The sequence below is a fragment of the Acipenser ruthenus genome, chromosome 27 (assembly GCF_902713425.1).
Source record: "Acipenser ruthenus chromosome 27, fAciRut3.2 maternal haplotype, whole genome shotgun sequence".
Taxonomy (NCBI): Eukaryota; Metazoa; Chordata; class Actinopteri; order Acipenseriformes; family Acipenseridae; genus Acipenser; species Acipenser ruthenus.
In genome coordinates, this window is record NC_081215.1 from 932,777 (window position 1) to 954,642 (window position 21,866).

General features: G+C 42.0%; 2 protein-coding genes across 8 annotated transcripts in view; both read right to left on the reverse strand.

Annotated features, from left to right (window-relative positions):
• Positions 1 to 15,265, reverse strand: part of LOC117963577 (espin-like) — a 43,419-nt gene extending 28,154 nt beyond the window's left edge. For all 7 annotated transcript variants that reach the window (XM_059002136.1, XM_059002135.1, XM_059002131.1 and 4 more), the window contains exons 1-5: positions 14,042 to 15,265; positions 10,675 to 10,868; positions 3,207 to 3,393; positions 2,593 to 2,775; positions 1,664 to 1,795 (exon numbers count right to left, since the gene is read on the reverse strand). In XM_059002136.1, coding sequence (XP_058858119.1) covers positions 1,664 to 1,795; positions 2,593 to 2,775; positions 3,207 to 3,393; positions 10,675 to 10,868; positions 14,042 to 14,335 — 990 coding nt within the window. In that variant the 5' untranslated portion in view covers positions 14,336 to 15,265. The remainder of the gene's footprint in view (positions 1 to 1,663; positions 1,796 to 2,592; positions 2,776 to 3,206; positions 3,394 to 10,674; positions 10,869 to 14,041) is intronic.
• A 1,395-nt stretch (positions 15,266 to 16,660) lies between these two features.
• On the reverse strand, positions 16,661 to 21,622 carry LOC117425547 (claudin-16-like). The gene is made up of 5 exons (XM_034042540.3): positions 18,739 to 21,622; positions 18,397 to 18,523; positions 17,634 to 17,795; positions 17,313 to 17,377; positions 16,661 to 17,176 (listed from the first exon to the last, which is right to left on the reverse strand). The coding sequence occupies exons 1-5, from the start codon at positions 18,826 to 18,828 to the stop codon at positions 16,982 to 16,984; spliced, it is 639 nt and encodes a 212-aa protein (XP_033898431.2). The 5' UTR covers positions 18,829 to 21,622; the 3' UTR covers positions 16,661 to 16,981.
• Between the last annotated feature and the right edge of the window lie 244 nt (positions 21,623 to 21,866).

The following is a 21,866-nucleotide window of genomic DNA, read 5'->3' on the forward strand; positions in this document are numbered from 1 at the left end:
CTCTCTGCATTTACATGAGCGTGGGTTGGGCATAGCTATAGCGAGCACACACTAGGTTAAATTCGGTAATTCATTTATACATATTTATTGAATTAAGTGCTCAGTAATAAAATAAAACAATGATACTTTACACCCTCACTACTGAATAAAAAAACATTCCTTGGCTCTGCAAAGCTATACAAATGCATTCTAACTCTTACATAAACTACTTCGAAGCCAGTTTTGTTAAACTAGAACACAAGTATTTAACTCTGCAATATCTGAAGTATGTCGATTTCTTGCTTTACTCAAAACTGCCTGTTAACTGCTCCCTAATCATTTGTATACTTCCATACAATTAAGATGTAAACTTGAATAAGACATAGGCCTAACAAAAACATGCATACATCTGACAAACATGTTAAGAAGACTTCAGTCCATTTTAAGAGGCTGGCAATTAATATCGGATGCATTTTTCTTCTTTGTTTTTCATCCAGATTCAAAGCGTGTTTAAAGCCGTCTGTTTTTCTGCAGTTAAACATTCTCTACACGGATTAGCACGGGTATGAAGTAAACACCTGCATGCCACACAGTTCATTCTGCGTCACAGCTCTTTCAATCCCCTGCACTCCCCGATCAATGAAAAAATACATAAAAGAGCGAACAACTCTCCTTACGTTAGTGGTACCCATCTCGATCCAGGCTGTAGCAGATTGATTTCATCCACAACTAAACCGGTTACATATCAAAGCTCTGCTTTCATTGCAATCTCCTATCCATACTGTGCATGTTTCAAGGAGCTAGAAAAACACACACACTCACTAACTCGCAGCTCTCCTGGGTACCATATAAATGTCCCCTGTTCTCCAAAGAGATAAAAATACAGCTCGGGCCAAAGCAAAAGAGCCTGGAGTTTCCCAGCTGTGCCGTCCCTGACAACGTTTTTAATTAGACTCTTGAACAGCCTTCCTAATTAGAAAAACCTGATTGCTTTAAGTGAAAGGAGGGTAAGTGGCTCGCTCTGTTCTGAACCGAAGAGTGAAGTGTTTCACCTCAAGGTTGATGGCTTTGATATCCAGTCCGATCCAGTAGAGACGCAGAGGGTTCTGCTTCTGATTCACTCTGTGTCAACTGGAAACAGCTTTGAGAAAAAGCATTGCGCTGTCCCCTATATTTTGCATGAGACCATCATTCAAATCAGACAAGCACTGCCAAAAAAATTTGAATGAAATCTGAGGAGATAGGGCACTCTATATTTTTTAACTGAATTTAAGTGGTGTCAACTTAAATGTGCAATCTGTGGAGCTCATTTTCATAGCTCCACCCAAGTAGCGGATAGACTACACGGCTTAGTGTCCGGTTGTGGGTAATCAATGAGGAGGCGAAGTAGTGACCAGTCCTTATTATTATTCAGTTGAAAAGCCTGAACTGTCCCAAACTGTCCCAGTGTAAATGGAGTCAGATGGTAACCCTACCCGCGCTACAGTTCCTCACAGTATAGAGTGCACATCCCTGGAAGAGTGTTAGATCTCAGACAAAGAATAAGAAGCATGACCCTTGGTTGTCTTCGTGCATTTTAGTGACAATCCATATCAGTATCTCCACAGCCTTTCTAGTGATCTGCTAACTGACTAACGCCGCGATGGAGCACGCCAGTGTGCAAACGGCAGGAGGGTGCCCTCACCATGTTTTCCACGTTGCGCAGGTATTTGGCACACTGCGTGTGTCCGTTGTATTCAGCCAGGTCTGCGGCTGAGAAGCCATCGTGGTCTCTGATCCCCAGGTCCACTCCGTTCACCACTAAAATCTGGCAACACTGGAAAGCAAATTTAAAAAAAAAAGGAAATTGCACCAATTTAAAAAAAAAAAAAGTGAATACATTCGAGAATGCAGAGCTGAAACCCCATTTGGAATTTAAAGAGTTAACCTACCTTAGCAGGTTTCAAAGTCCTTGAGAGTAACAGGGGACTGGGCTAATTAAACATTACTGTGACACCTGTTGCTTTGGGAGAAGAGGTCTAGAAGCACTCTCTAATCCTTTTAAGTAACACAGAACCACAAAACCAGCCAAATTAAGGCAACTGTATCTTTATAAGCTGGAATGTAAAACTGATTTTGTTTCCCACCCCCAGGGAAGCACCATTAAGTAATGAGACCCTGCAGTAAAATGTTACATATCTGTATGCATTAAACAGATCATACAGACAAACTGAGAGTACATTATATTGCAGAGGTGTGCTGCATTCCAAATGGGAGCTCCCATGCAATTTTGCTGCACACAAGTTTACTGTCAACATGGCCTCTTTGACCACCTTTTTTACATGATTTTGACCTGTTCACAAAACTGTTTTAAGGAAGGATTTCTAAAGACTGTTTTTTCAAAGTTTATAAAAAGTCTTTCAAAATTACAACAAAAATATAGTAAGCCCTCTCCAAAACAGTTTTAAAATGTTTTGCGAACTGCAAAGTCAATTAAAAAAATAATTTAAAAAAAAAAGTTCCTCATAGGGGCCAATTGAATTGTGAAATAATGAGGTAGCGTTGCACTGTAAAAAGGTTACTAAGGAAGCCCCCCGGCCCCCAGCCCCCAGTCCCCAGCGCGTGAAGCCCCACCTCGAGCTCCCCGTTCTCGGCCGCGTCGTGCAGGGGCGTCCCTCCCCAGTGGTCGCTGGTTATCTCCCCTCCGTGGAGCAGGAGCCAGCTCAGGACCTTGGCATGGCCACGACTGGCAGCAAAGTGCATGGCGGTGGCACCATCGTCATCCTGGTCTGCCAGGCTGGTATCAGTGAAGCTCATCTGGGCAAAGAAAGCAAAAGGAAATGGAAGACAAGTCCAAAAAAAAAAAAAAAGAGGAAGCACTTGGGATTGAGGTTTAAAAGGATCAGGGTGGCTTGAGCAGGTATGTTTTTATAGAACTAATACAACACATATGGGAATGTGTATTTAATACTGATACGATTAATTGATCTGCACTAGTTTACTCTTTTAAGACATATCCCTACATAAAGAGTGTTGATGAGATTTTAAAAGAGAAACAGGAGAACTCATCTTGTTCACAGAGCCTTAACTTTAAATTAGTTATTTAAATTTTTTTTTTTTTTTTGTCAAAGCGTTCTTAACTGTTTTTGGCTTCTTTAAGAACGATGTAGGAAAGTTCATGAGCGTTTTATATTTAATAACCCGTGATGACCCAGATCTCATGACTACCTGTATCAACTGCAACCTACCAGCCACACAATGACAGTGTTGTGCCCCATCTGGGCGGCGGCATGCAGTGGTGTCATCCCGTCATTGGCTCTTATCCGAGATTCCGCCCCGCAGTCCTTCACCAGGTATTGGACGACCTCCATGTGACCTTCCTGGCAAGCCAGGTAAAGAGCAGTGGCACCATTCTTTGTTTGAGTATTGACCACACTATAAAAATGTAAAATACAATAACTTCAGTTGAAGAAAAAAATATGAACTCTTTATGACGTTCACAGGGATTACATTCAGTATATATGCACAGTATATATTTATCAGATTTTGAAAGGGGCGTGATAGTGGGTGCTTCCCATACTGCAACCGTTACCAAGACCTCCTTGACTAAAACTACGATTCAAGGATATGTCCTGCTGCTGAGAACACTGACATCTGAAAGACACTGATCTCCCTTATAAAAGCTTCCCATAGTAAAAGCATAGTGTAATCAAGTCTAATAAAACACAGTGAAAGCATAGAAAAGCATAGGTAAGTATTGCAAAAGCACAGAGAGGTAAAGCATGTTAAAAAACATGGTGAATCAGGGTAAACTATGATGAATGCATGGAATAACCATTGGAAAACTTATAACGTGATTCAAAGAGATTGAAAACTATATGGAGACCAGAGAGCGCGTTGGGAGTTTAATCAATTGCTGATAAACCCCATTCCCAAACAAACTGACCACTTTCCGAGATCTTGTTCTAACGTGCCATGAGATATAAGAACCCAGATCTCCACGAACGAGTCAGAGATAATAACAACCGTTTTGCTCAGTCAGTATTTGTGTAATAATTCCTCCCTTCCCATGCCGTGATCATAGCAGGATGTCAGGGAGAACACAGGCTCTGGAAAAACTAAGCGGGGCTCGTCTTTATTTGGACCTTGCCTGATATGTTAGCACTATCTGTAAATAAGGAGATTATCGTTCCAGTGGTTTATGGCTGCACAGGAGTGTAATGAGAAGTGACAGCTGCGTTATACCTGAACTGTATTCAAATCTTTGATACTTCAGACTTAAGATAAAAAAAAAACTGTGTGGTCACTAGATTACTACGACTCTCCAGAATGTTAAAATACAACAATGAAAAAATATCATTGAATTAGCGTTGCAGGGATTTATTGTAAGTTTTGAAGCTGACCTTTGGTACTCGTTTACCTGCAGTTTAGTGACATTTTGAAACGTCCTGTAGATAGTTTTGCCACTTTGAGCTTGTGACAGGCCATTGTGTTACTGCCCTGGTTTATTACCCAGAATTGCCATGTAAGCAACCGTTGATAATACTAACAAAACGAGCAGAAACTGCTCAGTCTTCCAGCAGCTGTTATTCTGATAAATGGCATTCCTTTAATTGGACAGCTGATTCAAGGAAAAACAGCCTTTGTAAACAAACAAAGTGTTTAATATTTCAAACAGGAAGAGCACTAAGTACGGGTATCTGTCGTCAGGAAGTGGGCAGACGGCTGAATGATTCATGAGTGTAACTGAACCCCATCCCCCTGGCAGCCAGACTCTCACAAGCAGGGCAGAGCATGAGAGCCCTGGGATTAGAGCCCAGGACCAGCCAGACTCTCACAAGCAGGGCAGAGCATGAGAGCCCTGGGATTAGAGCCCAGGACCAGCCACTCTCACAAGCAGGGCAGAGCATGAGAGCCCTGGGATTAGAGCCCAGGACCAGCCAGACTCTCACAAGCAGGGGAGAGCATGAGAGCCCTGGGGTTAGAGCCCAGGACCAGCCAGACTCTCACAAGCAGGGGAGAGCATGAGAGCCCTGGGGTTAGAGCCCAGGACCAGCCAGACTCTCACAAGCAGGGCAGAGCATGAGAGCCCTGGGATTAGAGCCCAGGACCAGCCAGACTCTCACAAGCAGGGGAGGGCATGAGAGCCCTGGGGTTAGAGCCCAGGACCAGCCAGACTCTCACAAGCAGGGGAGAGCATGAGAGCCCTGGGGTTAGAGCCCAGGACCAGCCAGACTCTCACAAGCAGGGGAGAGCATGAGAGCCCTGGGATTAGAGCCCAGGACCAGCCAGACTCTCACAAGCAGGGGAGAGCATGAGAGCCCTGGGGTTAGAGCCCAGGACCAGCCAGACTCTCACAAGCAGGGCAGAGCATGAGAGCCCTGGGATTAGAGCCCAGGACCAGCCAGACTCTCACAAGCAGGGGAGAGCACGAGAGCCCTGGGATTAGAGCCCAGGACCAGCCAGACTCTCACAAGCAGGGGAGGGCATGAGAGCCCTGGGATTAGAGCCCAGGACCAGCCAGACTCTCACAAGCAGGGGAGAGCATGAGAGCCCTGGAGTTAGAGCCCAAGTCCAGCCAGACTCTCACAAGCAGGGCAGAGCATGAGAGCCCTGGGATTAGAGCCCAGGACCAGCCAGACTCTCACAAGCAGAGGAGAGCATGAGAGCCCTGGGGTTAGAGCCCAGGACCAGCCAGACTCTCACAAGCAGGGGAGAGCATGAGAGCCCTGGGGTTAGAGCCCAGGACCAGCCAGACTCTCACAAGCAGGGGAGAGCATGAGAGCCCTGGGGTTAGAGCCCAGGACCAGCCAGACTCTCACAAGCAGGGGAGAGCATGAGAGCCCTGGGATTAGAGCCCAGGACCAGCCAGACTCTCACAAGCAGGGGAGGGCATGAGAGCCCTGGGGTTAGAGCCCAGGACCAGCCAGACTCTCACAAGCACGGGAGAGCATGAGAGCCCTGGGATTAGAGCCCAGGACCAGCCAGACTCTCACAAGCAGGGGAGGGCATGAGAGCCCTGGGGTTAGAGCCCAGGACCAGCCAGACTCTCACAAGCAGGGGAGGGCATGAGAGCCCTGGGGTTAGAGCACTGGGGTTAGAGCACAGTTCCACAAAGCACTGGCACCAGGAAGACAAAAAGGTTGACCTTACAAAAATAAGCACTGCTACACTAAATTAATGACTCATAAACATTTTCTTTCAGCGAATGCAGTTTCTAAAGAACCAAACTGGATTTAGCATGTTATTACCTAGACGTGCGATTTGTGAAATGAAAAACCGATCAGATCAGACAGAGTATCCGGGAAAAAAATTAGACTAGAAAAATATCCAGACCAAACTGCCTTTCCGCTCATGAGAATTGCACCTAGGGGTGGGAGAACCAGTGCAGGTATTCAGATATTAGTACAACAAGCAGCCTGGAGAGCCCAGCAGAGCCTATGAGGGGCTCATATCTCATGCCATATCTCAGGGTTCCACCAGCATATTACCATACAGAACAGGGTACTGTTAGAAAACAGAAATGAGTTCCCAGCATTTCAAACAGGACAACCTGACAAAGTTCCCTTGTGAGTTCTGGTTCATTAGCCAGGTTTAACCGTAGCGTGCTACTGATGTGTAGAATGCTAATCACAGAGGTTTAAAACACGTTAACGCTTCAAAATGTTCAGTGCTGACGTAACTACTGGAAAGATTTTAAGACCAAGTTAATAAATGACTGCTTGTAGAGTTACTCCCATAAAGCACTGGCAGTTTTGTTGTACAATCAGCATCAATGACAGGCAGAGCTGTAAATGATTTCAGTCCAGCTGTTATCAGGGGTAGCAGAGGAGGGCCTCTTTAGAAAAATGACATGGCTTCTGTTCCAGGAGCCTCTGTATAAATCTTATTTGAATTGCTGGGTAGTAAATCAGCTGACAAGAAGTCACTCTGTTTGCCAGCGTGCATTGAGAGGTCTCTGCAGACTGAAAAGCTGCATAGACACGTTTTAATATAATCACCTGTCATTTCAGCAAAATTCCTGGGAGCATATAATAAACAGGCCGGTTAGTGGCACACGGAAAGGAATTTAACCTTGTCAGGAATCCAAAGTACAAGTCGTACAATCGGACAAATAAAACTATAAAACAATGACAGGACCTGCTCTGGCTTTTATAAGTGCTTATCAACTTACTACCAGATAGATGCTTTGTGGAACATTCGACTGTTGCACAACTATACCATTAAGCACGCCCGAAAAATGCAAACTGCATAAACCTCTATTATCACTGCAAGCACTTAGTTAATATCAGCCCTGTGTATTTACCGCGTCAGCCTGAAAGCATTACTTTTCTACCTCGACTGCTTAAGAAGTTCAAGTCGTGTCTAGATTTCCATCTGTAAAGTATCAGGGCAGTGCAGCGATAAGTTGTGCTTTCTAAAGACTCAGATAAGATAACAGGTTCTTTCTAGAATTGCATACACTCAGTTATGCTTGGAAGGGGCTGTGTTGCCCTTATAAAGTTATACCGCAGTATATTTTCACAGTCTTCCCCTGCTTTTCCTATGGTCATACCATAGTCTACCATCGTTTGCCACATGTTTTTTTTTTTTTTTAAATATACTTTACGACAGCTCTCAGGGCTTTACAATGTTTACCTGTGCCTTAGCATGCTGTCATTTTGCTTTATTGCACTTTGCTATGCTTTAAACTTTTATAAGGGTGTGGACACCTTGTGTTGCAATGTCAGCTGCTATTTCTCAGAATGAATCATTCTTTATCTTTTTCACATATTTAGTGAAGAACCAACAGACTGCTGACAGAATGCCTGCCTGTAAAGGCATATTTCAGCTGTGCCGCGACAGGCCCTGCTGTGTATTTCCGTTATCAGACAATACCAGCAGAGACCAGACAGCTCCCTTCCATTCATCTGTATTTGTTTTCTCTCATTCGTTTTTATAACTGGTTAGCTAGCACAGGTTACCATAGCGACGAGGGTAAGCAATGCTACCGGTCTAAAAGGGCCTGCTATCAAGCACTCCCAGGCCCCATTAAACATTCATGAGGTCTGTATCACCTTGGATCTACAAACTGGAGGCATCATAACACTGAATTGCAGGTGTAGCTTATTCCTATTCTGCTTGTTCGGCAACTATAACAACATTTTAAAAAAATGTGCTATCCGTTCTAAACAAGTGGCGCGGTGCAGAAGATGACATCACGTCCAAACTGTACTCAAATGCTCTAAAGCCTACAATTGCTGGCAATCAAAGCCTAGAATTGCTGGATTAAAAAAAAAATGATGTGTTTGTTCTTTGAAGTTGCTTTGCAAACAGGGCAAACAGCCATTAGATAATGCACTTGGCAGAACTGTTGTCAAAGCCTGAGAACTACAAATAAATACTGTTTAAGTTTAGCAAGCTCTTAACAGGGCACTTAACTGCCACCAGTTTGAAGTCAAGCACCGCCCTTATATAAATAAAGAGACTCAGAAGCCCGTGGGGGTACTTCAATGACTGAGCCACAGTAACAGGATCTGTAACTGAACTCCACATTTACACAGCTAGCACAAGGCACACGGGGCTAATCACTAAATAATTAATGAGGTTTTTTTTTAGTAAAGAAGACAGATAACCAGCACGCCAGTAAACAGGAATGGCAAGCCAGAGAATCCATATATATCCATAGGAGGCTGTGTGGTCCAGTGGTTAAAGAAACGGGCTTGTAACCAGGAGGTCCCCGGTTCAAATCCCACCTCAGCCACTGACTCATTGTGTGACCTTGAGCAAGTCACTTAACCTCCTTGTGCTCCGTCTTTCGGGTGAGACGTAGTTGTAAGTGATACAGGTGCACATCTGTATAGCCCATTCATAAAGCCCCTTTACTACTAGACTTCTTTTGATACAATTGTTTTTAACTAGTCAAAATAAGAAAGGTATTGCAGGCCTTCCGACACCCTTGCTTGAAAAGTCAGAAAGAGAAAGGGAGGGTTGGGGTTTCCTGTTCATCAGTCTTAAAACATATATTCTACGACCCTTTTTTGAAAAAGCCAGGGGCCTCCTAATAACCCCCTGTCTTCACGCAGCCACTACAGAAGGGGCCACCAGGGCCCCCCTTAGAGAAATCACAAGCCCACACAGCCCTTTATATTCAGGCTCACCAGCCTATTTACATAACTATGGCTGGGAACAAAGGGCCCAGTGTTATCAGTACACGCAATAACCCTGCAGGACTCCTAGCGATAGCACCACTTCCACGAAGGAGGGGGGAGGGCAATAACTCTGTCCAGAGGCTGAGATTCATCCCCCTGCTGCCTGGACTTGACACCAGCGAGGACCTGGTGCCACAGCCTCAGGCTGACAGTGAGACATCATACTGCTCTTATTGCTGTGTAAAGATCTAGAGCTTCCTAACCCCAGAGTGACAGTTCAATCTCCTTTACCGCTTGAAGGCTAAATCCTGCTGTCTTTTTTCCTCTGTGTCACTGATTGTTACCTATGTAATAATCCTGCAGGTCGCAGTGAGATTGCAGTTCATTTTTAGACACATCGTAAAAATAACAAAAAAGAGTGTTAACATTGTGACCCTGCAGATTACTTAATAGATATAGATATAGATATAAGATATAGATATAATAACTGTGTACCTGGAACTTGACCTGTGCTGGATTTTCATAGTTCATTATACAAGAATAGGAGTTTTATTTGAACCAAAATACACGCAGTAAAGGAAGAATTGTGTTCAACACATGTCATTCCAGGCTGATCACTTCTGGGTGAGCTGTGATTTGATTGGCTAGCTATTGGAATAATAATATTTTAACCAGATGGTGTTTGAGGATCCATGAATAAGGGATTAACTCCTGCATGCTGTCAATACAAAAGAAAAAAAAGGTGTGATACGTGGGTGGACAGTGTTAACTAAACTCATATATTACTTTTACTGTGTAATCAGTATATTTTCTCTGATAGTTCTTATCAAAAAAATTCCCATGTACTGTACTTCTGCAGTAACAGCTGATTAGTGTATCAACGCTATTTGGCCAACAAAGCTAATTAGATGTTCTAAAGAATCTAACACGCTTTCTGTTTGTTAAATGCATGTGGGATTGGTTGATAAGACCTAGTTCTTGAATAAGGTCATGTGTATTTAGTTTTGTTCCGTATTCCATTACATTTTTCCCAGATTACATACACAGAGGGCACACAACAGTACCTACAAGGATCTGATCTGCAAAAGGCTTATTTAAAACAAAAAAATGACCAACCTGTGTTATTGTTCCATGTACTGCAGGCGTGTTTTGCAAAATAACAAAATTCTGATTCTCAATATTTGCATCAATTTTGGATTTACAAAAATGTCTGTACAAGAATGGACATGGGTGATGTTCAAATAAGTGCAACTCAACTCTTCAGGGCGATGCACACCACCTTTAACAGGGTTAACACCTTGGTTTTTAAATCTGAGAAACTCACAAAGCTCTGCTAAGGCAGCATGAACTAACTTGGCCTCTCTGGAGTAGCAATTGTGCCAAATTATATGGTGGTATCGGGACGTGGATTGCTGTCCACTAATTTTGCAGCTTTGTGTGCCCCAAAAGAAATCAACAATTTACCAATGAAGCATGCCTTTCATCAGAGAGTGACAGATTAAACTGTGCCATTACAAATGCAACTTTTCTGCTGACCATATTTTGGCACTAAAATATTTTGCACAAGCACGCTTTCCTTCCTTACCTCGGGCTGTGCCCCAGAAGCAGTCGTAGCGAGGGGAGGTCTCCTTTGGCCGCTGCGTAGTGGACAGGAAGGGCTCCTGTGTCCGTGGCTACCCTGGGGTCCCCTTCTCCGCCCTTCAGGAGCCAGTCTGTGATCTCATGGTGGCCAAACCGAGCCGCGAGGTGAAGCACGGTGGCCCCGGAGCTGTCTCGGTCCTGCAAACAGAAACAAAAATAAAACAAAATGAAAACAGTTTGGTGATGCAAACCAGCCTGGATCCTGTTCAGATTGGTGATTTAATCTGCAATCTGTACCATACTAAAAATGTCAGGTTTTATACTCCAAATTATAATCAAAAACATATAGACATATATAGACATGAACATATAGCATTGTAAATGTTTTACACGTGTCTTCATAGGATTATGATATTGAGGCTTGGTTTCTACAGCAGCTGCCAGTCTGCATTTCATTAGGACAGCATGGTTTAGATTATAGGTCAATACAAATGACCAGGGTTCAGATTAGTAAGAATCTACTGTACAGCTGAACCTGGTCAATTAAAGGGATTATTATTGGTATCAGATTTATCGCAGGACATTTACAGAGTGTGGTCACTTCATTAGGACCTAATAAGGCAATGTTTTGCGAAAGAGATGAACCCATGTGACACATCACATTGGCTGTAAGATGTACATAACAAAAGAGTTGTGTGATTTCTGTATCTCAGACTTTTGGGGATTTGCAGAAATTGAGATAGCAGAGTAACCCGATATTAGAAAAGATATTGAAATGCATTATTTTTTGTGCATTGTAAATACTATGAACTTTTTGCACTAATGCATTCAGATGAATGCAAAGGCTAAACAAAAGCTTGCTTTGGGCTTCCTCAGTAAAATCCTGATGGATATTTTTGCATTGTATCAAGTTACTGTGCTGTGACTGTGCTACAGGCTCTGAAATGAGTGCTCCACATGGCTTTCAGTGATGCTCTTAATAACAGCTATTAACGATGACCTGTTAACATTCGGGTAGAATTAAATCACGTGCCACTTTAATTAGATTTACGGCTGAGTGACACAGCAGGTGTTGGGACTGCTAGCAGACCAAATTATTAATCTAAATTCAAGGTGGAGGCTTGGAATCCCAAATGTTAAAATGTAGACAGATGCAAAATCATCAGAAAAAACTAAACTTATATATACAGTATGTGGAGTAGTGATTAGGGCTCTGGACTCTTGACCGGAGGGTTGTGGGTTCAATCCCCGGTGGAGGACACTGCTGCTGTACCCTTGAGCAAGGTACTTTACCTAGATTGCCCCAGTAAAAAACCCAACTGTATAAATGGGTAATTGTATGTAAAAAAATAATGTGATATCTTGTAACAATTGTAAGTCGCCCTGGATAAGGGCGTCTGCTAAGAAATAAATAATAATATTTATATATACAGAAAGAGAGAGAGTTTTCTGTATTATTTTAGCCAAGAACTCCACCCACTTATGCCTTACATTCTGTGATCCATTCCAAGCCAAGCAAGTCCATGCCAGCCTGTAGTTAGAATCTCTTTTTTTTGTTCAACACTGCGTAGATGTGGCTGCATTAGTGGAAACATGTACGACAGTCTTTATAAAGATTCCACAACAACACAGTCTTCAGATAAACCACAACTCTGAGCAATGAGCAGCAACATTTTATTCACTTCTTATATATAATAACACTTAACAACACAGTGGCCGGTACATCACATTGAGCAAACAGTGCAAACTGATATTTCCTATTTATCCAAACATGGATTTTCTACAAGCAGATCTGTGTCATGCTTTTTTATCCCCCTCTGAATTGTCTGTTGTGACAACACTGCACACCGACCAAAGAGCTCAGCGCTTTAGCAACCTTTGTAATCGTAACGAGAGAATAAAACAATAAAACCATTTAGAGCAGCAGAGAGGTGACAGTGGGAGTGGCTGATGGAACAGAAGGAGGTGATGGATTGGGGGCTGTGTGGTCCAGTGGTTAAAGAAACGGGCTTGTAACCAGGAGGTCCCCAGTTCAAATCCCAGCTCAGCCACTGACTCACTGTGTGATCCTGAGCAAGTCACTTAACCTCCTTGTGCTCCGTCTTTCAGGTGAGACGTAGTTGTAAGTGACTCTGAAGCTGATGCATAGTTCACACACCCTAGTCTCTGTAAGTCGCCTTGGATAAAGGCGTCTGCTAAATAAACAAATAATAATAATAATAACAGTAAAAGCACTGATACCCTTACATGCCATGCCTTACTCTGTTACCCATTATCTTACTTCTTTGCCCTCAGTGTGCTATTATGTCTGCCTAATCTCCTTGTCTATATATAGCCTCCCTTTCAGATCCCCTGTAATGCATTTAACACTCTTAAAGCATCAGGCACATTTGTTATCTCAACCCAGGTTGGCCAACCCATTGCGGCACCAATACGTTGTTTTGTTGTTGTTTTATTACTGGCTATATCATTTACAGCTTAAGCCAGCAATGTTTGCTGTAGAATTCCTCTGAAGCAGGAATCAGCAGCTCTGTGACCTGCATGCAAATGCTTTGTCAGTTAGTATCAGGGTCATGTCTCCACAAATACGCAATTGCAAATCTAAGATAATCTAAGGCGTGCAAGGTCCAGAGGAGGCATGCAGTTTCGTTTTTTTAAGGCTGGGAATTTTTTTTTTTTAAAGACGGACAAGAGAACTTAAACGATTGTTCAGAACTAACCTACTTTTTTGGAATCTGTGCCTATCTCCGGTTGGCGTAAAAAAAAAAATACTATCGTAATTGACTATAATTAGAACAGCAGGTAAACAAATGCACATCTTTAGAAGGGGGGTTCCTAACTGACCAGGCCCCCCAAACGAACAAGCGAAGGCTGCCTTTGACAGTATAAAGTCTTGGTCTGAAGGCTTGGAGCCAGGAGATCAGGTCCTCCCTGTGTCTGGGTGACCCCAGTACATCCTCCTCTGTTAATTCAATGAAATACTATTCACATACACTTCCAAACCAGAAATCAAAATAATAATAATAATAATAATAATAATAATAATAAGAAGAAGAAGAAGAAGAAGAAGAAGAAGAAGAAGAAGAAGAAGAAGAAGAAGAAGAAGAAGAAGAAGAAGAAGAAGAAGAAGAAGAAGAAGAAGAAGAAGAAGAAGAAGAAGAAGAAGAAGAAGAAGAATAAATTAGGGAACCATTATATATATATATATATATATATATATATATATATATATATATATATATATATATATATACTGTATATATTAAGGACGCTCAGGGAGACTTATCCAAGTATGTCCTAAGAATGTGCAGCAACAGTGGTCTGCAATAAAACCGTTTTATTTATGAATTATTTATAAATAAATTATTTACCTCCGTTCCACAACCTCCATGGGTGACAAGCCAGTGAAGGCATGCTAGGTTGCCGGTGGCAGCGGCGTCGTGCGCCGGGCTCGCTCCGTTCCTGGCGTGGTTGTTCCCGGGCAGACCCGCATCCTCCACCAGGTAACGGAGACAGGTGAGCTTCCCGGCTCGCGCGGCGTGGTGCACCGGGGAAGCCCCGAGCGTGTCCTTGATGCCGGCGTGCAGGACCTTCTCAGCAAACAACACTTTTAAGGTGTCCACGTCGCCCTGTCTTGCGGCAAGCAGAGTCCGTTCCGTCACCATACTGCCACTGTCGTCTTTCTAGACTGCTTGGGTATTGCAATTCAGCATGCATGAGCCGTCCCCAGGCTTCAGTACCCAACACCGTAATGTCCTGTGGATGTTATTATTATTATTATTTATTTATTAGCAGACGCCCTTATCCTGGGCGACTTACAATCGTAAGCAAATACATTTCAAGTGTTACAATACAAGTAATACAATATAATATTATTATATATAGTAATATTATTATTATTATTATTATTATTATTATTATTATTAGTTTTCTACTGAACGTGCAATATTGTATTTGCTTCTTTGTACTATCAAATTCATTGAAGTTACATCAATATTGTCCCCACATCCCGACATTGTTATTTTCTAACGTCAAAGCTTTATAATAATGTTATCTGACACCTGGTTAATTATATCCGCGGCAGATTAATAACTTATTTGAGGTCTTAACTACAATCTACAAATAAGTTAATATTTTTGTCCCCCATTTCCAAAATTGCGTTAAAAAAAATCCTGTCTATATTACAAAAAGTTTTTAAAAAAGAGATAGTGTGAGGAATACTAGTAAAAAAAAAAGATAAAGCCGACAGTGTCCTTCCCTGGAAATGTGTCTTCTTCTCTTGGGCAGTGACTTGTCACAATAACGTCAAACTCTCCATTTGCCAGGAATGTCCATGCTTCTGTTTTGAGTTCGTGTCGGGACCAGGAGATTCACGCTGAAATTGCAATCCTCTGCACAGCTTGCTTTCCCTCGGCACCGCTATTTCACAGCATTTGTTTCTAGAAGTAAACAGTAGGCACACAACGGGCTCTTTTTTTGCAGTGCATTAAAACAAGTTAATCCCTCCCTTTAGATCTCTGTTAGACCTCCTGTTGCTTCCGATGACATAATAGGTCTGGTCACTTGTTGAATAATCCGTAAAGGGGGAGGATCACTTCAGCTGCTGAAACACTTGGCCACTTTGAGTCGGCTCAGGTCTTAAAGGAGCAGTGCAATGCCTAAAGTGGATCTTTTGACTGAGACACTGAGACCTACATGTTTAACTATTCCCAATTAGAAGATGCGTGCAGCATTTATAACATAGTCTGGATGCTTGACATCACTGAACATGTTTATATGTATCTGGATACTAAGTGAACACAGAAAAGGTGTAGGTGTGGGATAAGAACATAAGAACATAAGAAAGTTTACAAACGAGTGGAGGCCATTCTGCCCATCTTGCTCGTTTGGTTGTTAGTAGCTTATTGATCCCAGAATCTCATCAAGCAGCTTCTTGAAGGAACCCAGGGTGTCAGCTTCAACAACATTACTCGGCAGTTGGTTCCAGACTCCCACAATTCTGCCTCCTATTTTCTGTTTTCAATGCCCCTTTATCTAATCTCCATTTGTGACCCCTGGTTCTTGTTTTTTTTCAGGTCGAAAAAATCCTTTGGGTCGACATTGTCAATACCTTTTAGAATTCTGAATGCTTGAAACAGATCGTCTCATAATCTTCTTTGTTCAAGACTGAATATATTAAATTATTTTAGCCTGTCTGCATATGTCATGCCTTTTAAACCCGGAAGAATTCTGGTCACTCTTCTTTGCATTCTTTCTCGAGCAGCAATATCCTTTTTGTAGCGAGGTGACCAGAACTGAACACAATATTCTAGATGAGGTCTTACTAATGCATTGTAAAGTTTTAACATTACTTCCCTTGATTTAAATTCAACACTTTTCACTATATATCCGAGCATCTTGTTGGCCTTTTTTATAGTTTCCCCACATTGTCGAGATGAAGACATTTCTGAGTCAACATAAACTCCTAAGTCATTTTCATAGATTCCTTCTTCAATTTCAATATCTACCATATGATATTTATAATGCACATTTTTATTGCCTGCGTGCAGTACCTTATACTTTTCTCTATAAAATGTCATTTGCCATGCGTCTGCCCAGTTCTGAATGCTGTCTAGATCATTTTGAATGACCGTTGCTGCTGCAACTGGTGTTCAGATATTTGGCAGTATGCTTCTGTAGGTCAGGTTCATCAAATTATATTTATTACAAACAGAGAGCAAACTTTATAAGAGAGGCAGACAGACCGATCGCTTTGCAGTCTTTATGAGAGAGACAGGCAGACAGATCGCTTTGCAGTCTTTATGAGAGAGATGGCTTTGCAGTCTTTATAAGAGACAGACAGATCGCTTTGCAGTCTTTATAAGAGAGGCAAACAGACAGATCGCTTTGCAGTCTTTATGAGAGACAGACAGACAGATCGCTTTGCAGTCTTTATGAAAGGCAAACAGACCGATCGCTTTGCAATCTTTATAAGAGAGGCAAACAGACAGATCGCTTTGCAGTCTTTATGAGACAGACAGACAGATCGCTTTGCAATCTATATAAGAGAGAGGTCGCTATGCAGTCTTTATGAGACAGACAGACAGATTGCTTTGCTCTGTTGCTACCTGCAGCTACAGTTTCACGTTCCCCTTTTAGAGTAACACAGATATTACATCATCATTTTATTTGATTGACAAACACCACAGTATACTGAATATATATGGGAAAACAAGCCCAACACCTATTTATACAGCAACAAACATGATCTCAAGGGTTCTTATCCAGGCTTAAAGAAACACATCCAATTGGTTAAAGTGGGGCTGGGGGTGTTAAACATATGTGCTGATGGTCTGTTTAGCTTGAGACGGACCCTCCTTTGTCCCGTCTTCATTCTTTATCTTCTTGCAGCAGCTTTCATAGGTTGAGATAACGGCAGACGAGAGAGCACCTAATGTTGCACCAACCGCTGTCCACAATGAGTAACCATATTCAAAACCGGGGAAGCCTGGGATTTTTAGGGACACCTGGTAAAAAGAAACAATATACTGGCTGTAAAAAAACAAAAACCTTCTCACACGCTTGTGTGTAGCCATGCATGCAAAATAATGACATTTACTGTATAGAAATACATCAATAATAATAAATGAAAGCAGCATTTACCTCATATTGGTGAATATAGTAAACATACACACAGTATCTAATAATGGCACCAGTAGAAAACACTCCTGAAATACAAAATGATGATGATAAAAACAAGCAATAAGGTTAAGAATAATAACTGGAAGATAAACGATTAATCTCTTCGCTGTAAAAAAAATGCTAACATTTGTAGTAAAATTTGCAGTGGGTGCTTTATAGAACCATGTGGGAGTTCTAGTCCGGAACCCTTGATTTGTTAACGTTCTAAAAAAAACCTCTCTTCTACAGAACACCAGAACTAGGCATCTTGAAATCAGCCTATTCCCCCTACTTATAACTCACCTACTAGGAAATACAATGCAGCAGCCAGTCTCTGCAGCTGCCTCCTCCTCATCGCATCTTTACAGTAGTGGAAGTGTCTGAATCCTAGAAGCAGGCACAAGAATGCAGCCACACTCGCAATGCTGGAGGTGATCATCAGAGATCTCGTGACCACTATGGTTGCTAAAAAGTGTGGGGGATGATAAAGAGAATGTAGAACGTCCAGACTTTTGCATTAAATCTGATGCATACTGTGACTTTCAAAACGTATTTGAAAATGTTTACTAAAACGTCACTTCATGTTTCCTATATGGATGTTACTTGTTGCATAGCGCCACTTGGTGGCTGGAAATTATATTATTTTTTATTGCACTGAAGTCAAATTCATCTTGAACAATAAATTAGACTATTTAGACTGTTTTCATTGCAAACTCATAACTGTTCATTTGAACACGTGTTTTTATGCAATCTACAGATTCAAGCAATTTAAAACAGTCTTGCTCTCGATGTATTAGTTAAATGATAGAACCCAGGGGAGCTTTCTGATTGGTGGATGAAAGTTCTGGGGTTTGGGCTGCAGCCTGGACCAAATCTCCAATGGCGTGCACTGGCGTTTCGATTCTCGCTTAACATAATGACTGTCAGGCAGACTCCTTGTACATTGGCACTGTGCATGATGTCTGGTTAGTGGTTAAAACAATGTTTTAATTGAATTTCTGTATCCCCCTCCTTTCTCCGGTGGGTTTACAATTAACACGGTGCATGCATTTCTGTTATTGCATACCTGGGTGAGGGTTCAGATAAGAACTGAAAATGTCGCATGTCCATATTTTAACAAACTTGTCCCACACACATTCTCTCCAGAGACCCCGACAGCGGATACTCAGCATCACCGAACCTTTGCTGTTTATCTAGAAAGAAAGCGAAACCGGAGCTACACCACAAGGGCATACATTGTAATGTCGTTGTATGAGTAGCTATAACATATCGCGCAATTTGAACACTGGCCCCGACAATGCCGAGTAAACTTCTAGGTCTATCGTAGATGTTTGCACAGTTTCAGTATTTAAAAATAAAAAAAGCATTTTGTAATTCTAAACCTAGAATTGAATGACTTGCCACTCACCTGCCAGCAATCAGTGTAGAGAGAGGCAATCGTGCCGCCAACAGCAAAAGCGCCGCAAATAACAGACAGGAGATTCAACTCACAGCCCATTGCTGTGAAAGGCCCGCGCGTGAATTAAGCTATAGAAATCGATACTGCTCGAAAGTCCAGTTCCGTCTGCCGTGTAGCACAGTCTGGTGTCCCAGTATAGAATGTTTTAAGTCTACATTCCGATGCTCAATAACGATTAAAACGGCACAGTGAACCAAAATGACTTGACATTTGCCTCCCAGCACGACTCATTCTAGGTAGTTGTTTGAATACAATAATAAATAATAATAATAAAAAAAAAACATATATGCAAAACGTTACAAAATATTTAGATTTGAATTAACAATCTAGAATGTGATATTTCCAAAAAATATTTAAGACACACCTCAAAAACCTCCAATTAAATGTTGTTGTTTTTTTTGCAGCTGGCTTTATTCTCAAAATGTCAAGCGGAACCAATACCTTCTGAAAGCCAAGTGTCGCTCTCTTGGTTTTAAAGTTTCAGCCGAAGCAGAAGATCACTGAATGTCCACATAACAAAAACAGACCGTGTCCGGACTATTGTAAACATTATTCTACGAAAATACCTTACCTGCGGGCTGCGAGCGTTCTAAAAAGACACGCCCTTATTTTGTTCGAGTTCTATGAAGAACCGTTCTTACCACAGGTGGTTCCATATAAAGTGTTCGATATTCCAAAGTTTCAAATAATATGCAAGCATGCAGCTTAGTTGTATCTTGCTAGTTCTGTCGGGTTGTCAGTTTCTTTCTTTCAAACCTAAAGAAACCTATACATTTACCACTGGGTGTAAATGTTTCGTTGGTATGGTCTAGTTTCTGTTATATGTAGTAAGTATGTCCCACCACATGGTGGCAAGCAAGGACACATTTCATAGGCTTTTGTTTTTTATTTCATGTCTAACCAGGAACAACAAACTGAGAAAAAAGTTTGGGCAGATCAAGTAAAAAATATCTCAGAAAACATGTCTACTGTAGCCTACGATTGCAAATAAACCATATATTTTCTCAAGCAAAAAGAAAAATAATACACCTATTTATAAAGCGGGTCTTGCTAATTGCATATCACTTACCATTGCAGTTCTAAACAATACTGCAAACGGAAGAGCGCCGAGATTAAATATTCTAGGTTAGGAGAACACGGGGTGCAGGGAGACAATAAGCACGCTCAGCAAGGAGCGGTCCTGTTTATTACCACCTATGTAGGACTGACTAAGCATTGTGCAACAGACTTCGAACACATCTTAGTGCGTCCTTCACACTGCCCTGTTTAATCTGGTAACATGTATGTGTGCTTCCAATGAATATTCTCAAACAACTCAAATAAATCATAAAGTGGGATTTTCGAGAGTCGAATAGGGATCTGTGTAGAAAACAGGCCGGTTTAGAGTAAGTTTTGGCCTTTTATCACTTTTTTAATTATCATTTTTACTGTAAAATGATACAACTAACTCCACACAAAAGGACATTCCCTCCTGTCACACTCTCAAGCCATCAGATAAGCCACGCCGCGGTCTCGCTTTAATTAATACTGTATCTATCTGGAGACGTTTCCCTTTTGCACGCCCTTTCTTTCACCGCGGCGTTCCCTTTATGCGTATTTAACCAGTCCCGCATTCTGTTAAGTATATCAATTCCATGCAGAATCCCATTAAGAACAGAGCGGGTCTATTAAAGGTCTCGGCGAGACAGATCGGTATCCGCTTCTTTGTCTTCTGCTCGAGCGAGCTGTTCAGCGGCGAGGGGGTCCCCCGTGGTTAGCGCCGTCTCGTGCCCGACGCGTGCATGGTCCCCAGCCACAGCTCCTTAACAATCAGCCCATTCAGTCTATTCAAACAGACACGACCCATATTGGACGCATGATCGTGGGAACGTGGACGCCTGTCCCCAAGGACCAACAACTTAACTGCTGTTTGAATTCCACACCGAGGAAAAGATGGTGGCTTTTCTTAATAATCTAAAGCACTGCAGTATTTAATTTGTTACAAACAGCAGTCAAAACAATAATAAAATAAAACCCTAATTTAAATAACTTAAATAACCACATACGGCACCATATTTCTCAATGCAATAAAGATTCGCATCGCATGGCATGGGAATCGTCCTTGCGTTCGCTTCCGCTGTCACAGCTAACTGAGTTGATTCGGTGACCCGTGGATGACCTCTGCCCTACTAAAAGGGCTTGACTATAATATTCAATCTGGAACTTTCTAATCGCTTGTGTTGGGGGTTGTCAGTCCCACGTGCCAGAAGCGTGGTGGCAGTTATTCAAATGTATTGTAATGACACCGCGAGATCGGTTCAAAATCAAACCCCATTGTGTTAAAACATCTGCCGTGACGGCCAGTCCGATTCAAACCAATCTCACGTTTCCCGGCGTTATAGCAAATGCTGTTATAATACACTTTATATAATAATAACGAGTATGGCGTTTTTCGATTTTGATTTCAATTATTATTAAACCCATGATGGCACAGCCACCATAAAGAACAACTCAAGTTCGTGTCCCGTGCCCACGTGTCTGTTGACTTTCCCCTGCCTTGTCGTGGTGTTTGTAATCTTTGGAAGTGGTTCTCATCTCAGACTCCACCAGGTGGCGCTATCGCACACGCATAAAAAGACACTTCGGCTGATCTGGCCTAACATTACTAATCTCTATGGCAGGAAATTGGAACTAAAGACCAGCCCCTAATAATAATAATAATAATAATAATAATAATAATAATAATAATAATAATAATAATAATAATAATAATAATAGTTACGTTTTCAATAAGAACCGTTCAAAATAATTGCAAACGTCATAGAAAGGACCGTCAAAAATGTAATGTGAAGGACTTTACCTGAATTGAGGAAGTATAACAACGTGGATAACACAAGAAAGCAGAAATTGACACTGGCGGTGCTGTGTTGAGATGTTCGCTGGATGTTGTGAGCGCTCACGCCGCAAGAAGACGCGTGGCTTCTGTCCAAGGTGCTGAAACACTTCTCTCGCGGCCTCCCCGTGTTCTGCAGTCACGGGGGGAGTACGATACTTCGCACAGGTGAAAGTCTTCTTGGTTATTAGTGTATCAGAATTGC